The following is an 18829-nucleotide window of genomic DNA, read 5'->3' on the forward strand; positions in this document are numbered from 1 at the left end:
TATTTTGTTTTGCATTAGTAGTGAATGTGAAGTAAAGCAAAAATGTTGGCTGTGGACTATGCGTTGTGGGCAGGGGCAGGACAGCAGATGATTAACCTTGCTCCTGGTATTTTTTAAGTTTCTATTTTCCAGGATTATCTTCAGAACTGATGAACCTCTGGCATAGAGCATAGTGGCAGGTTTGAAGTTTTTCAGAAGCTCTGCAAAAACTGGCATTGTGTCTAGTTAGATCTTTGCTGTGGGTTTGGGAGCTGCAGGATTTTAAGATGTTTCTCAGGGACGTAAAGGAGAATACAATGTGTTCTCCATATAGTTGGCTGTATGGATACACAAAAGAATACTGTCAGTTAGGTGCCACTCAGTCTGGATAAAAGTAATTCTGGCACCTTAAAATATAATGAAATGTTTATAGAACAGGTAAAAATTTGAAGGGTCGTTGAAAAATGGGAAGGATGAAAAATATTAGTATTCAGCGTCAGCAGCATTGGAATTAAATTGCAGAATCGATGTTGTAGTTTTCCCTTTTCAAATTTAGAGCTTTTGGAGACAACTTGAAGAATAGTATAATGTGGTACTGATGTGACAGGTATGTGGCTTGTACTTGGTTCTGAGACATAGCAAAAGCCCAGCGTCAGCGTATTAATTCCTTTTGAATAAATTTTGTAGCCAATCCAACAGAAGAGGGAGGCATCATGGGAGAGTCCAGTTATTGCAACTTGCCAGTAGCATAAATGAGAAAAGTCCAGCAGTGTAACAATGCCCCTTATACAACAGACAAGGAGCATAACCTTTGGGACTTAGAGTGAGAATCCTAGTTGCAGCATATTACTGTGGTGGCTGTTCCATTGTTATGCTGTTTCCAGTGGCTCCAACATATCGTTGGTGTAGCTAACTTAGACATGGCAACAACAAAGTGTGATCTTACAGCAACAGGTAGGACGGAAAAAATCTTAAAAAAATGGCTGTCAAGACCAAACTAACCACAAAACCTTTTTGCAAGTCTGCTCTGAAGACGTCTTAGTCACAGCTTGGGAAAAAATCACATTAAATATTAGCTCTGTTAATAATGTAATAATCTGGACTCTGATAATGTCAACACTGATGGAAGCAGTTGTCCATGTGCAGTAACAGTGATCGTCACTATGTGAGGGGATACAAAACTTAATAGAAGATGTGTGTGTTTTCAATAATTTGTGTAAGAAGGTAGCTCTCACATCATCTTAAATAGGTCAGATAAATTATGTGCTGTAACTTAGGTACAAATTTAGTTGAGTGTTTTAGAAGAATCTAAAGAAGACACTGAACCATAAAAGTATTACAGCTTCCACACAGACGACTTGGCATTAAACAGACTGAAAGTCCAGTATAGGTCAGAAAATTGATGAGTGTTAAATGACAAATACACTACTGGCCATTAAAATTGCTACACCACGAGGGTGACGTGCTACAGACGCGAAATGTAACCAACAGGAAGAAGATGCTGTGATATGCAAATGATAGCTTTTCAGAGCATTCACACAAGGTTGGCGCTGATGGCGACACCTACAGCTTGCTGACATGAGGAAAGTTTCCAACAGATTTCTCATACACAAACAGAAGTTGACCGGCATTGCCTGGTGAAACGTTGTTGTGATGCCTCGTGTAAGGAGGAGAAATGCGTACCATCACGTTTCCGACTTTGATAAAGGTCGGATTGTAGCCTATCGCGATTGCGGTTTATCATATCGCGACATTGCTCCTCGCGTTGGTCGAGATCCAATGACTGTTAGCAGAACATGGAATCAGTGGGTTCAGGAGGGTAATACGGAACGCCGTGCTGGATCCCAACGGCCTCGTATCACTAGCAGTCGAGATGACAGGCGTGTGATCCGCATGGCTGTAACGGATCGTGCAGCCACGTCTCGATCCCTGAATCAACAGATGGGGACGTTTGCAAGACGACAACCATCTGCACTAACAGTTCGTCGACGTTTGCAGCAGCATGTACTATCAGCTCGGAGACCATGGCTGCGGTTACCCTTGACACTGCATCACAAAAAGGAGTGCCTGCGATGGTGTACTCAGTGACGAACCTGGGTGCACGAACGGCAAAATGTCATTTTTTTTTGGACGAATCCAGGTTCTGTTTACAGAATCATGATGGTCGCATCCGTGTTTCGCGACATCGTGGTGAACGCACATTGGAAACGTGTATTCGTCATCGCCGTACTGGCGTATCACCCGGTGTGATGGTATGGGGTGCCATTGGTTACACGTCTTGGTCACCTCTTGTTCGTGGCACTTTGAACAGTGGATGTTACATTTCAAATGTGTTACAACCCATGGCTCTACCCTTCATTCGATCCCTGCAAAACCCTACATTTTAGCAGGATAATGCACGACCTTATGTTGCAGGTTGTGTACGGGCTTTTCTGGATACAGAAAATGTTCGACTGCTGCCCTGGCCAGCACATTCTCCAGATCTCTCACCAACTGAAAACGTCTGGTCAATGGTGGCAGAGCAACTGGCTTGTCACAATACGCCAGTCACTTCTCTTGAAAAACTGTGGTATCATGTTGAAGCTGCATGGGCAGCTGTACCTGTACACGCCATTCAAGCTCTGTTTGACTCAATGCCCAGGCGTATCAAGGTCGTTATTATGGCCAGAGGTGGTTGTTCTGGGTACTGATTTCTCAGGATCGATGCATCCAAATTGGGTGAAAATGTAATCACATGTCAGTTCTAGTATAATATATTTGTGCAGGGAATACCCATTTATCATCTGCATTTCTTCTTGGTGTAGCAATTTTAATGGCCAGTAGAGTATTTCGATTTTAAAAGGACAGTGCACATAGCATTAAACAGCTATTGCAGCAATGTCCTATTGAGAGATTGCTCCCAGGGCTGTAAGCATCTATAGTTTTTTTTATGAGTTTTAAAATGTATGTACAGCTATGCTGATGAGTAATACAGGCATCAGTTATATGCATCAGTCAGTTGAGATGATTCTAGACACAACCCATGGATCCAGTACAAGCCTTGTCACGTACTGTGTGAAAATTGCAGCTGAATTATCTCTTAAATGATATACTGCAAATCATACTATTATTATACTGCTTTCAGTGTCTTCATCTGCTCCTGACTGTTGTCAGTTTAATCAAGGCAGATAGTTTCTTGATATTTGAAAAGATTTGTAGTAAAACACCTGATGAAAATGTTAGTGTTGCAGGTAATGGGGTTTGTTAGTAGTTTTGTCAAGCAATTCACAGTAAATCATATAAATGCAAAAACTTAAATTTCCTAGGAAACAGGGTTTATTGGTACATTGATAAAACTAGTCAGTCCATTGTCTAGCTACATATATACTTTAACGTAAATGGATGGATAATAATCTACTCACCAAGCGGCGGCTGGGAAACGCACGCACATGCACACACAAAGGATTTAACATTTACAAGCTGTTGGAGCCAGTGGCTCCTGCTTCTGGCAGAAGAATTGAAGGTGTAAGGAAGAGGAGCGAAGGAAAAGCACTGGAGAGGTTCAAGGAAAGCCTCCAAATCGCATCCGGTGCAGTCCCTAACAATCAGTCTTCCTTTCTGTCTCATCTTGCCCGGTAAGTCTCCACTGACCCAGGGTTCTGGGTGACTTTCCTGAACTGCACCCCTTGATTAAACCTCTCCACTCCACTTCTTTCACCCCCTCAACTCTTCTGCCAGAAGAAATAGCCACTGGCTCCGAAAGCTGGTAAATGTTAAATCCTTTTTTGTGTGTATGCGCGTTCCCCTTCTGCTGCTGCTGCTGCTTGTTGAGTAATTTTTTATCTATCCATTTACATTATATTATTGATAATTGATTAGATAAAATCTGAAATAAGACTGATAAAAAGTAATGCACTAATATCACCTTTCACATGTATTAATAGGATGCTGGTTTAGTGCACTCTTTGAGTAAATATTAATCGCACCAGTTGCACTAACAGTTAAACATCTAGAGCTTGCACTTGGATGAATTTCTACTACACGCGGTCTATCATCTTTGGCTTAGCTGGCCCCTTCTGCCTGTGAAGGGGATCAAAGCAAAGACTAAAGTCTCTCTTTGCTTCCAAATCATAATGTAGCTCATGCTGGAACTTACTGTCCTCTTCAACCTGTCCTCTTCAACCTGTTCATACTACTATTACCAACTCTTAGATTCCCTGGATCCCAAGTGGCTTCCATAAATTTGGCATTTAGCCTTGTATTGCACCTAAAGATAAAATACTTGGAGTATAAAGAAGTGGAGGACACTGAAGGCTAGAACCAAGTGCTGCAGAAATAAGATACTGTACTCACATTCAGAACGACAGTGGTTCAGATCCCTCTCCCTCTCCCTCTCCCTCTCCCTCTCCCTCTCCCTCTCCCTCTCCCTCTCCCTCTCCCTCTCCCTCTCCCTCTCCCTCTCCCTCTCCCTCTCCCTCTCCCTCTCCCTCTCCCTCTCCCTCTCCCTCTCCCTCTCCCTCTCCCTCTCCCTCTCCCTCTCCCTCTCCCTCTCCCTCTCCCTCTCCCTCTCCCTCTCCCTCTCCCTCTCCCTCTCCCTCTCCCTCTCCCTCTCCCTCTCCCTCTCCCTCTCCCTCTCCCTCTCCCTCTCCCTCTCCCTCTCCCTCTCCCTCTCCCTCTCCCTCTCCCTCTCCCTCTCCCTCTCCCTCTCCCTCTCCCTCTCCCTCTCCCTCTCCCTCTCCCTCTCCCTCTCCCTCTCCCTCTCCCTCTCCCTCTCCCTCTCCCTCTCCCTCTCCCTCTCCCTCTCCCTCTCCCTCTCCCTCTCCCTCTCCCTCTCCCTCTCCCTCTCCCTCTGAACACATTTCTTTTTACAAAACAGTGTATTGCAGTCAGATAGTAACATAAAATGTTAAATCGCTAATCTGGCAAGTCATTTTCAATACCCTGTCGTCGTTCCTTGGCCTAAGCTGCAGGGGATCAGCATTGGTACAAAGCTCTCAAACTTCATGGGCTGCTGAAAATGACTTTATCAGTTGAAACCGATGTAGATGTCAGAACTTAAACATGATGTGCACAGTAGGTCATCCAGTCAGAATACTACAGAAATGTATGGTTGGGCGCAGTCCCATCCAGCTTGGTGTAAGCATCATGTGGGCACAGTATTTGCAACACATTAGACAGAATATTGCTATAGGGGGAATGAGCTGATACAGTAATAAGAAATCACAGGTATAAGACACAGGTAGGTAATTAAACTGAAGTTGTTCTCTTACAGTGTTTACTGTTTGTTGTCATCTCTCTTTTATAGTAAGTTATCAGTATTAGTTAAGATTCTTCTCATAGCATGATGAGTAGTTAATGTCCAGTTCTACTGAACAGATTTTAGACAAACTGACATTTCAGAATCCTCCACAGCTATGCTACTACTTTAAAGTTGAATTTTGTATGCATAGTGCTGTTATTTTATTGTATCCTAGTCAACCCAAAGTTTTGCTCACCATGTATTCAGCATAAAGCCATTGCCATGCAGTTATATTACGAGTATTTTAGACCTTTATCACAGCTTCGGGAACTATTTGCAGTCAGAATGTGTTAACAGGTGTAAGTCAATCTGTGCTCCAAATGAAGTGAAAAATCTTTGACCATCGGATTCTAACGATGATATGAAATCATTTAGTGAGTGTTAATTACCTATTACACAGTAGGTTAAGTATGCTGCTAAGTGTCAGCAAATGTACCATAACTTGATCAATTAATCAATCAATAATGCCACCTATACTCCTAAATTTAGAAGAATTAGTTATTACTGTACTTTGGATGTGTGATATTGTAGTTTGTAAATAGTAGCCTACTGAAGACAATTTCACTTCCAAAAGTGGACTCCTGTCTCCTCCTGGGTGGTAGCTCTATCACTGTTACATATATTCACTGTGATGCAAGTTCTTTATTTATTTATTTTTTTATTTATTTATCTCTTGTTGCAGTGATCCATGTTGTGACACTATCACAGGATATGGAACGTGTCAATTTTACAATATGTTGGCCAGAATTTATGGTAATACATAAAACAAAACAAAAACAGTAAACAGTAACTTAGGTCCCACTACATAAAATACATTTTAGAGATAGGTAAAGATTACAAAATAATAAGTGTTACAGAGAAATAAATATTGCAAAATATATGTTTACAATAAAAAATATTTGGTATTACAAATACAAATTTGGGCATACATTTGCAATTTACAATACAAGAAATGTTAAGCACTGTAGTTCAGGAACTCTTCTATTGTATAAAATGATCCTTGCAATAGGAACTGCCTTAAGGTTTTTTTTTAAACAAGAGATCATCATTTACCAAACACTTAATTATTGAAGGGAGGGCATTAAAAATCTTACAGCCACTGAAATGGAGTCCTTTCTGCACCATACTTAGATTTGGCTGTACATAGTGGATATCATGTTTCCTTCTAGTATTGTGACTGTGATATGCGCTATTCAGTTAAAGATGGAGTTTTCTTTCCTTATGAAGCACATCAACGAGAATATATATTTCGCAGTATTTCAAGCTTCTTAAAAAGATTCCTGCATGTGGCTCTAGGATGGACTCCACATATGATCCTTATGGCTCTTTTTTGTACACACAGTACTTTTTTAGCCAGTGGCTGATTTCCCCAAAATATAATTCCAAATGCCATAATTGCATGAAAGTAACCATAATATGCTGACTTCATGGTTTCCATATTTCTATAAGAAGAAACAATGCACAATGTGTATGTTGCTGAACTTAGTCTTTTGCATAGATCCACGATGTGGTTTGACCAATTCAGTTTGCTATCAATATGCAAGCCTAGGTATTTTGAGGAATTTACCCTGGTTATTGTCTACTCACCTATTTTTACTACTATTTCCTCATTTTTGGATGTTTTGTGGAACTGAATGAAGTTTGTTTCAGTAATTTAAAGAAGACCATTAATGTTGAACCAGTTCACCGTTTTAATTAAAAACCTTATTTGCTGTTACCTCAAGTTTATCTACTGAATTACCAATAAGTAGTGTAGTGTCATCCATGAAAATGGTGAATCTACAATATTCCGTAGAGAGAGGGAGATCATATATAAATATAATAAAAAGTAGGGGGCCCAGAACTGAGCCCTGCTGCACTCCACATGTGATGGTACCCCATTCTGAAGATAATGGGACACCATCATGACTACTACAACTTTTTGTTTCCTGTTTGACAGATATGAGTCAAGCCATTTCCCTGCTGCACCACTTATACCGAAATGTGTAGCTTTTTGTAAAAGAATTTGGTGATTTACAGTCAAATGCTTTTGTTATGTCACAAAATATGCCAATCACTTTCAGTTTTTGTTGATAGATTCCAAGAGTTTGCCAGTAAATGCAAATATTGCATCTTCTGTTGACAAACCTTTCTGAAATCCAAACTGACTTTTGCTGAAGTTATTGTGTTCACTGAGATGCTTAACTATCCTGGCATGCATTAGTTTCTCTAAAACCTTTGAAAAGCTTGTCAGTGGTGATATTGGCCTATAGTTAGCAGTATCTGTCTTATCCCCCTTCTTATACAGCAGTTGTACAACTGCATACTAACGCCTCAGGAACTATTCCTTGCTTAAGTGACGCATCAAAAATGTGGCAAAGGACTTCACTTACATGGCTGGAGCAGTATTTTAATAATTTGTTAGAAATGTTGTCAATTCCAGCAGAATTTTTACTTTGCAGGGATTTAATAACTCTTTCAATTTCTTGAACAGTGACTGTTTTTACCTTCATGTGTTGTACTGAACCAGGTACTCTAGCTTTCAAAAGTTTGATGGCTTGCTTCATGGACCCTTGTGAACCTATTTTTTTTTTTTTTTTTTTTTTTTTTTTTTTTTTTTTTTTTTTTTTTTTTTTTTTTTGTTAAAAAATTGTTGTTGAATGTGTCTGTAACAGTTTTTGGATCGCTAACAAGATTACCCTAACTTTTGATTTGGATATTTTCACTACAAACTGCATTTTTCAATAGTTGTCAAGGATTTATGACAATAGCTGTGTACAAAAAAAAATTAAGAGTTTTGAAAAAAGATCCTGTCTATGGAGCAAAGTGGTTGCTGTGTATGATAAAATTATTTTTATTTCTTGTAGACACAATAACAGAAAATGTTTTCAAGTTGTATAGTTTTGGTTTTACCTTGGTTATCTGGAAACTACAAGTTTTAGTCAGCACAGTCATACTAAATATTAAGGGCTCAAATGAGATTTGCACACTGTATAAAAATAAGCATATAACAGACTTAATTCACTTGTAAATAGTTATTTCCAATTCAACACAGTTTTATGGAATATGCTGATAAATGTACTCTGTAATTCTATTCACTGAGCTGAGGGTGGGGCTAGCCAACTTTTTATCCAGTGAAATAATTCAGAAACAGGCAAAGCAACCTTAAATGCCAATGATTCTATGCCAACAGCTAACATCACTTTGCATGGTGTGCTTTGGTGAGATTTTTGCTAAATTTGTCATAAAGATGAGCAGTATCCTGCTCTGGTCAAATTTTCGGAGACACTCTTTGGTTGATGCAGTACTTTTTTAACTCCATCAAAGGTGATCTGTTTTGCATTCAGCACATGCCTTTCGCCTACATGTATAGTCAACAGTTGCCGACGAGTTGGATTGAAATTCTGTATTATAATGAAGTTTGTAAGGCTCATCCCACTAAAAGTACACTATACTTTCAAATTTCAGTACCCTGTGTCAGAGAGGTAAAAATCATATGGCATTAACTGTTTGTGGACAGTGTTGCACTTCATTGATTGGGAAATACCAATATTTTGTAGAAATAACAATTTTCATATGTCAGTATTATAAAGTTGATAAAATGATGTCTCTGTATTTCTCCAAAATATTAGGCTGTCTATGTGCTTTTATGGGTACTGAATGTAAGTGATAATTATTTAACACATGCTGTCAAACTTAATGAAATGAAGATTCATTAAGTACTTCAAATATTGCTATGTGACCAAAAGTATCCAGACACTCATATGTAATACAGAATTGATCACTGTATCATGACAGCAGACTTGCCGTTAAAAATTTAGGTGGGGAGTATTTCCTTATTTGTAGAGAAGCAGTAAAAGTGGGATGGGTCTGGCAGCAGAGATCAGTGACTTAGAATGTTGACTTTTCATTGGATGTCATAGAAGTAACAAATCTGTCAGGAACCTTCCAACCATTATAAAGCTGTCCAAGTCTACTGTTAGTAATATGATTGCAGAGACACGAAGGAACAACACAGTTAGGCCCAGACAGGCATCCGTAATGTGCTGATGACAGGGACTGTCAAGCAATGTGTGTGTGTGTGTGTGTGTGTGTGTGTGTGTGTGTGTGTGTGTGTGTGTGTGTGTATGAAGTCAGCAGAAGCAATTACTCTCAACTTCCAAAGTGCCACCGGCTAGTACAGTGACTGTGTGTAAGGAGTTAAAAGGAATGGGATACAGTGGTCAAGCAGCTCTTCACAAGCTGCACATTTCTGTAGTCAGTGCATGGCAACACTTGAGGTGATGTAAGGAGTGACTTCACTTGACAGTGGATGACCAAAAATGAATGATTTAGAGTGATGAATTGTACTGTACCTGGCAGCTATGTGATGGAGAGGATTTAGTAACCTGCCCAAGTGTGTTGTGCCAACGGTGAAGTATGAGGGAAGTGGTGATTTGGTATGGGGGTGTTTTTTATGTTAAGGTGTGTTTCCTTCATTGTGCTGTAAAAAGTGCTATATGTAGAAGGATATTAATACACTTTAGTGTCGTGTACTGTGAACAGTAAGGGAATAGTTCAGAGTCGATGGTTGATGGTAATGGAGATGATGATGCACCCTTCGGTTAAGCAGGCTCTGTGCAGACATCTATTTAAGGATCTAGGGATCCTCACAGTATATATATTCACTTATGAAATTTGTTGTTAATAATCCAACCCAGTTCAAAAGTAATAGCAGTGTGCATAGCTATAACACCAGGAGAAAGGATGATCTTCACTATGCAGGGTTAAATCTGACTTTGGCACAGAAAGGGGTAAATTATGCTGCCACAGAAGTCTTTGGTCACCTACCAAACAGCATCAAAAGCCTGACAGATAGTCAACTACCATTTAAAAATAAATTAAAAGAATTTCTAGATGACAACTCCTTCTACTCATTGGCTGAATTTTTAGATATAAATTAAGGGGGAAAAAAACTTAAAAATTAGTGTCGTGAATTATTTTGTGTAATGTAATATCTTGTACAGACATCTTTTATTAACCTGACACGTTCCACATCATTACGAAGTGTCGTATTCATGATCTATGGATCAAGTATTAATCTAATGTAGGTAATGGTTTGTGGACACTTCCAATCCTGAAATGGAGTGAGAGCCCCACCCTGAACCCAATGGAACACCACTGGGATAAGTTAGAATGTCAACTTTAATCCAGACCCTAGCGCCGAACATTACAACTCGCTTTAATTTTGGCTCTTGAGGAAGAATGCACTGCAGTTCCTCCAATTATTCAGATGCCTCATTGAAAAAGACCCCAGCAGAGTTCTAGCAGTCAAAGGGTGAAGGGTTGACACATACCGTATTAATTTCCACTAATAGGTATACAGATATTTTTGATCAGATAGTGTACATGGTAAGCACTTATTATTTTTGTATGAATTCTCCTTGACTTCTTGGCAGGCTAGGTATTACACATATACAGTAATACTATTCCCATCCATCTTTGCCGATGCCTCTCTTGTGTGCCCCGGCATCCCGAGATCTTTTGGTGAAGAGACGTTCCGTAGCGGTACAATGAAATTATACAACAGTTAATACTCTCATTGTCTGTTTATTGGTATTTGTGAAAAAGAAAAGAAACACACTCATAATCTCATGCACCATCAAACTTCGTGTAGCATTTTATGTGTGTAATGGACTTCTCTGTTTCGCAAACCATTTCAATGAATTCATTACAGCGTTGCTTGGCAACGTAATCAACATCGTCATACGTGTCTTTATTAAAACTGATCCTCAATATTTTAAATAACCTTTTGTTTAGTTATTGTCCAAATCAGCACTTGGTTCAAAATTAATTTGAGCTTCGTGGATTAAATCAAAGCATATTTGTAACTATTGTCCACAATTTACTGCACAGCCCGATCTCCCACTGGCATGTAACTTATTTCAAATCTAGTGCGCAGTTTTCAGTATTTCCCTGATGAGCCAAACAACTCTTTTATAATGATGTGATATCGTGTAAAAATCTAACTGGAATCGGATTTATCTCTATCCGATTCAGAATCATAAAATAAAATTCGTGCACCGGCAAGTAAACTATACACGCGCACTTTTGCACTTTAAGTATGTCGTCATCTCGGAATAAAAGCTGCCCATAAATACTCTCTCCTTTTCATTCATAGAAAAACCAAAATAACTTTATATTAAATATTTCCCATTCAGAATAGACTTGGAGAGTTTATATTTCATAATCGAAAAACTTTTATCGCCTGGGAGAAACTATTAATTTGCCAAAACGGATTTAGATCACAATTGATGCGTGTCTGGATGATGACGTCACAAATCGACACTTGCTCGACATGAACGCAATACATGTACTAAAAGTACTGTCCATAAAGTAATATACTGGTTTTTACAACAAATTTGCTACTCCTTGTATCGCTACACATCACTTTATATAATTGATTTGGTTAATCTCCTACTTGTCTGAAGTCGACTGTTTATTCGGAACCTTGTAGTGTGGTAAGCTTGAATTTTTGCCTTTCAGTTGATTAATCACTGAGTCTGACATAAGCTAATCAGCTGATGATGTGATGTAATGTGTGGAGTCATTTTATACAGAAATTATAACTAATGCTCTATGTAGAATTTGTGATAAAATTCTTTAAAACTTTGTATAACAGCACCACTGGGTAAATGATTTAGTCACCCTCTTTTACAATAGAGGGAGAAATGAACATTCTGTGGGGAAGAATTCTGTTCTAAAAATGTGCATTAAATATCATTTATACATCTTCCATTTTTTTTAAAGAGTGAAACTATTCATGGGTTGACAGTTTTTTGTTTGTAAATTGACAGTTTTTTGTTTGTAAATTGACAGTTTTTTGTTTGTAAATTGACAGTTTTTTGTTTGTAAATTGACAGCACTTCTGAATATTATTTCCTTGAGCCTCACTGAACTAAGATACTGAAGTAACTTCAAAAAATGTTAATGTTGCAAATTCCTTACAGTATTTTCTATTTAGAATTATTTTCTATGATATGTGTTAATACAGGTTTAGTGTAATTAGCTAGCTTTGATTTTTTAAATTTAAAAGTAATAAGTGTTGAAAAGTGTTTTATTAAAATTAAACAAATTTCTTGACAACTTAAGTCTGAGTCAACAATGACAGAGCTTTCATAAAACAAAATCAACAAGTTTCGTGTTTCAAAACCTAATAACTTTTTTAAATAAATACCATTCTATATGATATATCAAAACTACGAAATAACAAAAATTTTAATTTTGTACATCAGAGATATCAGCAGCACTCAATTTATCCAAAAGTCAAAATACCAATAGTATTTCATTATGTTGTTATCTCTAGTTCCTCAAACCTTCCTTAAAATGTTGACTGCCGCATGCATAGTGATGGGTGCTTCACCGCCAGGTCATGATTATTGCATTAGGTGTGATGTTCAACAGAGGCCACCAGCAGCCTTGTGGTAGTCAATATGTTGAATAAGTCTCAAAAGTAAGGCTTAGATGGTGTTCGTTACCTCATGATTGACCAGCATCTGTACTTTAAACTACTTGGCTTGCCACAGATTGTGAAAAATACCATTGTTGAGTCAGTGCACTACCCTAATTAATGGAAAAAGTTAGCATTAGCACTGTATGCCATTATACTGTGAAGTTCCAACTGTCAATGTATTATTTATTATGTATGCCATTGATATGAAATGGTTTATTTTTTTCTGTAGAAGTGTTACACAAAGCAGTCTCATACACATTTCTTGCCATTACTATTTCTGACTTACTCCTTTGATCAGCATACTTATTTATGTTGAGAATGTTGAAAAATTGCTGTCATTACTCTCCAGGTACTTCTCTTGGCAGTGACAGTTCAGAGTGCACTGTCAGACTGCGTGACAGGACACGTCCATTTGTAGGACTCAGAGGTTGTGCTTCGCTAGGAGAGGAAAGATGTCAATTTGAAGCATTATCGGTGCTGTTACTTGTACCTGTTGAACTTTTCCAAATCATAAGAGTACTAAAATATGTCGTTTCGTGATATTTGACTACATAGCACACTGATGCTATGGTAGATGGTTTGTGAACTTTCTGTCCACGATAATGTATTGTATACCAATTTGCAGATCATTCTGAGTTAATGTTCACCTTTTTGCATTTTTTATGATTGTTTCTGCAGAAATAATTTCAATGTGAGCTGGCACAATATATAAATAAATTGTGCAAATACCAGTACTACAGATTAGATTTAGTTCTGCTGAAACTTCTACTGGTCTAATCGTATTCCTTGTCGAAGTGGGCTACATTAGAATAAGCAAGTACCTCTTTTTGCAGTCAAAGTTACCAAGCAGGACAGAGCATGGATTTACCAGCAAGAATGGCCTGTCCTGTTTACTCCTTGGTCACTCCCAAATGGAATTGTTTGGTGTTTGGCTCAGATTTGTTCTTCGTATATCTAAAATTGCGCTTGTCAAAAGGAAACTATAGGCAATATGCAAACATACTGACTTTGTTCTAGATTGAATTATTGTAATTTTAATCAGTAGAAATGAAGTTGAATTTATTTTACAAGCTTCCATTCGTCCTTTATCAATAAGTGATATTTACTGATACTTACAAATGGTGTAGCTAACAGTGAAATGTAGGTATAAAGCTTTATCGTTCTCATTAATTGTAAACAGCCAGTCATAAATTTTGTAGCAATATTGAGAGCTTGTGTGTAATGAAGAGTGAGTTCGTAATACCCACTCCAGTTAAAGCTGTTGTTTGATTTAGCAGCTCATCATCCCCCCCCCCCCCCCCCCCCCCCCCTCCCTGCAATCAACTGTGTGTACTGATTAAAAAGAATATTCTTCCTTAGCTACTAAAATTTTCTGTAGCATTACTTTTTATTGAAATATCTCCTTATTATTGAGCTGGCTGTTACTTGTTCTGAATGAAAGTCGGTTGTACGTTCAAAACTAAAATGCCAATTTTATTGCATCTTGAAATGATTGAACTACACAGAAAATTTGTTGTCAAATAGCAAGTGTGTGTTTCTACAGCCACATTAAGGTTTTTATTGCCATAGCCATTGTTTTAAACTATCTTTCTTTACGTGATCTCTGGAACATCTTACAGGTCGAATTGACGTTGAAGAACTGATCAAAGCATTTAAAGAATTGGGTGTCGAGATAGAGGCAAAAGAAGCCACCAAATTATTACAAAGGTATTAATTTGTTAAAAATGCTTACTTTCTTTCCCACAGTCTTAATTCTGATCTATGCTTAATTTTACAGTATATTGCACGTTCATCTCTCTCTCTCTCTCTCTCTCTCTCTCTCTCTCTCTCTCTCTCTCTTTTTCTCTTTCTAGATTCCCCACCCCCCTCCCCCCTCTTCTCTTTTTCTCCGTCTCATGGCTGAACGTATTGTTCTTCTTCGTCTTTCTTTTCTATCCACTTGAATTATGTAACTTTGGTCTTATTAAGAACTTATGCATGATGCTGAGATTAATATTAAGTGCTATGTAAAGTATTGAACAGTGAGATACAAAAATCTTCTTGCATGCATAATTGGCACTAATTAAAGAAAAATGAATAGAATTGTTAGTTCTTAGTGCAGAAAGATTGAGTAATGTAATTTCCATTGATACTTCAAGTTAATGACTTCATGGGGAATACTGGCTACACAAAATTAATGAAAGGTTATTACCAATATATTTTATGTAATAATAATTATTATAATATGAAAGGTATAAATGCTTGTTTTAATCTTAGTTAGCAGAATAAGACAAGACAGTGATTAAATTTTGGACCTTGCATGGAAACACATCTCTTTTTGACAATTTTTCTGGTGTAATATAACATTGAATGCTCTAATCAATTTATTGTAATATAAAGTATCATTAAGAGAGCAGGGGAGAATTAAGTGCAACACTTACTTTGTTAAAAAGCCAAAAATATTTGCAGGAATGTAGAGATAGATGTTAATTAGACTTCATATACCTGCAATAGTCCTGGAAAGGTGCTCCTTCATCAGTTGCCAGTTGCTTTTACTTAGTCAGCTTAATATTGAAATAGAACCAGTGATTTGTTCTGTTGACATAATAAAGATATAGTGTCACATGTGCCAAAGAAATAATGGCATATGGGATGTACATCTACATGTACTCTTTGACGTGAAACCTGGCCACTGGCTGGCCGCCACAGAGACGGTCTTTCACAAAAGTGGCTGATAAAAGTGGGTGCCACTCAGCAGGCCATCTGCACAGTCCAGAATGACTGTAGGACGCGGTAATTTTTGCATGTGGTTTGGTTCTTTGTGCATCTTGCTTCTTTAATAAGATTTACATAGTATATGGCATGTTAAACATTGCTCACATCACAGTTAAATTGTGTACTGGTATGAAAAATATACGTAAGATCAGTTTGAAACCAATGTCTCTTGTATTTAGCTTCAATTTGAATTGTGCTAATTTCAATAATTCTGCAGATAATTGCATAACAAATACTGCTATCATATATGCAACTTAAATGATAGTCATTACATAGGTTTCATATGTTACATTTAGTTAGGTAAATAGCTCACTGCAATCCTACTTCCACTGTTCAGAAATATAGTGACCATTAGTTATTTTAATTAAAAGGTGTTCCACTCTAATGTACATAATACCATAAACTGGCTTACAGTGACCAATGTTAAAATAAAGTAATTTGGCATCACTCATCAGCAGTGTATGGATAGTCTCTGCAAATTTTAGAACAGTCTGCCCATCTGTGCCATTTCATTCCACATCAATAATTTCCATATGAATATTGTGGTAACCCAGAAGCGGCGCTCGTATGAAACAAATAGACCAAATTAACAAAACTCTGCACTGACTTTGGCGGACGGCATAGAAAATAAACACCATGCTCAGCTTCACAAACCTTGTCATTATTTCAGGTTCTCTGTTGTAGACTAAAAGTTGAAAAGCTCTACAGTATAGACACTCTAAGCTTTTTTTACAAAGCATCAGCAGTTGCATTGTAACCATTATGGGTATAGGATACTTGTTTGCAGTATTTATAGGCTGAATGACAGTTTTGCTTAAGGACGAGATATTCTAGGTGGTATTGCTAAGTGTTTTGTGTTTCGTTGTTCAGTGTTCTGATGACAGCTGCTTCTCCTTTCATGTTAACAGAAGCTGTAATCTGATTTGCACTGCACACAGTCACTGGTTTCATTTTCTTCACAGCTTTTTGAGCCAGCTTCTTTGGTCATTGTGTGTGATTTCCTTATACAGTAGACTTTCTTGATTTGAAACTTTATTTGTAGTTCACGAAGTCTCTGTGGATGTTTTGTTTTGCACTCATTGCTGTGTTGTTCTCTTTTCAATTGTGGTCCTCTGTTTTGAGGATAGTGCCAATAACAGCATTCTTAAGAATATGTAACTATCAAAAGATGCATTGTCTTCTCATAATGCTTGCAGTATAACCAGTGGAGATGCTCCAAAAATGTGGATAGTGTCTGATGAGAGATTTCTGGTTTCAGTACACTTGACAGAAAAACGAAAAAAAAGTGACAGTTATTAATTTATGATGATTAATTTGTAGTCAGCACATCTTAGTGTCATTAGTAATTATGCTCCAGACGAGTGGTTGTCAAACTGCAGCCCAAATCAAGTGTTCGTGGTTCCCGTGGTCTGCAGCCATGTTTTATAACATGCATCTAACAACTAACAGCTGAATCCAAAAACGTCAAATAACATTAACAGCTTTGTAAGAGTGTAGTTCTCCTGCTCAGTAACAGAAATACTTATAGAAACAGTAATATTTTATGATGTGCTTAATGTTAATTGATGTTGCTGAATTCTGCTATGAGCTAAGTAAATTAGGCTGCTTAAATCAGGGAAAGAGGGGTAAGTGGTGTGGGACCTGTGGGTTAAGTGGATGTAAGAGGGGAATGTTGTATTGTTTGTCTTCCAGGACTGACAACTCACAGGCTTGTGCAATCAGCTGCTGTGGTATAAATTTTGGCATGGAAGTAATGTGGATTCACGAATGTGCATTAATGAACCATTTATCTTCAAAGACAGTACTTATTTGTAGCAAGGTGCATTAAATTAATTGGGGCTTCCATAATACAGTGCAGTGAGTAGGAGGAAGCTGGAATTTAAACCATTTATCAAACTTTTGTGATGGTGTCCCATACTCAGTAGTGCATTTAAGTATATGTACAAATACCGTTACTAATCAGCCATTCACAAATTTTAAAACCACAAAACTATAATGTCACAACTGTTAGATTGCTGAGGTTGGCAGAAATCTGAAACAGAACTTCCAAAGTGTTGCTGACTTCTTAACAGCTTTTTTTTTTTTTTTTTTTTTTTTTCGTCATCAGTCTTCTGATTGGTTTAATGTGCCCGCCATGAAATCCTCTCGTGCACCATCATCTTTAACTCCTCATGTGTTCAATGTGTTACAGTCTCTGTCTCCCTCTGCAGTTTTTACTTTCTGCAACCCCCTTTAGTACCATGGAGATTGTCTCCTGATGTCATAACATAGTGCCCCCTTCTTCTTGTCTGTGTTCTTCAAATGTTTCTGCAGAAGATCCTCATATTCCTAATCTTATGTCCAATTCAAAGCATTCTTCTGTAGCATCACTTCTCAAGCACTTCAGTTCCCTTTGTTACGGTTTTTCCAGTGTCCGTGATCAGCGACCTTACAGTGCTGTGCTCCAAACATATGTTCTTAGAAATTTCTTTGTCAAATTAGCCTATGTTTGATACCAGTAGATTTCTCTTGGTCAGGAATGCCCTTACTGTGTATGATAGTCTGCTTTATATGTCATTCTTGCTCCATCCACCATGGCATTATTTCGCTTCCAAAGTAGCAGAATGCCTTAGCTTTGTCCACTTCATGATCACAAATTTTGATAAGTTTATTGATATTTAAAATAGTAAATAATCGAATATTTCAATAAAACCGTCACCAAATAACACACAAACATCCATATTTTCATAATTTGCATAAAAGTAAAAATGTCAAATTTTGTTATTTTGGGTGGTATGACTCCCCTTAAATGTACTCCTTGTACCTACCTACCCTCTCCTCTGCATTTGACACTAGAATTCTTATTGGACTTTTAATATTACCACCCTTGATTCTTGTTTCTCTGTAGGTTGTTTTGAATTTTCTGTATGCTTAATCATTCCTCCTAATAATAATTTATTTTTTGATTTCTTCACATCTTTCCTGCAGCCTGTTTGCCTAGGCTGACTTGCGCTTTCTATTTATTTCATTTTTAAGGAATTTATTTTGTTATATTCCTGTCTTTTCCAGAACATTTTTGTACTTCTGTTTTTTGTTGATCAATTGAAGTATTTTGTCTTGAGATGTTTATATTTCCCCACCTCCGCATTGCAAATGTTTTGAGTGAAATACCCAGTCGATGCGCTGTTGTTTTCATGTCAATTCTACCAACAGTGAAAGTTGTTTAGTTCTTCGGGTTTTGTAAAATTCCTGGATTCGTCTCGTCGCTGTGCAGCCTATGAAAAGGATTGCGGGAGACTCCCAAATAAATTCCGAAGTACAGTGCAGTTTTAACACCAATATATTTCCAGGATTCTGGTATCCGAGCC

At 37.7% G+C, this 18829-nt stretch overlaps 1 protein-coding gene across 1 annotated transcript in view; it reads left to right on the plus strand.

The window, feature by feature from the left end:
* Positions 1-18829, plus strand: part of LOC124795195 (calcium-binding mitochondrial carrier protein SCaMC-2) — a 241085-nt gene that overhangs the window by 39845 nt on the left and 182411 nt on the right. Inside the window, exon 3 of the mRNA XM_047259101.1 lies at positions 14348-14435. Within this exon, the coding sequence (XP_047115057.1) occupies positions 14348-14435 (88 nt within the window). The remainder of the gene's footprint in view (positions 1-14347; positions 14436-18829) is intronic.

The sequence above is a fragment of the Schistocerca piceifrons genome, chromosome 4 (assembly GCF_021461385.2).
Source record: "Schistocerca piceifrons isolate TAMUIC-IGC-003096 chromosome 4, iqSchPice1.1, whole genome shotgun sequence".
NCBI lineage: Eukaryota > Metazoa > Arthropoda > Insecta > Orthoptera > Acrididae > Schistocerca > Schistocerca piceifrons.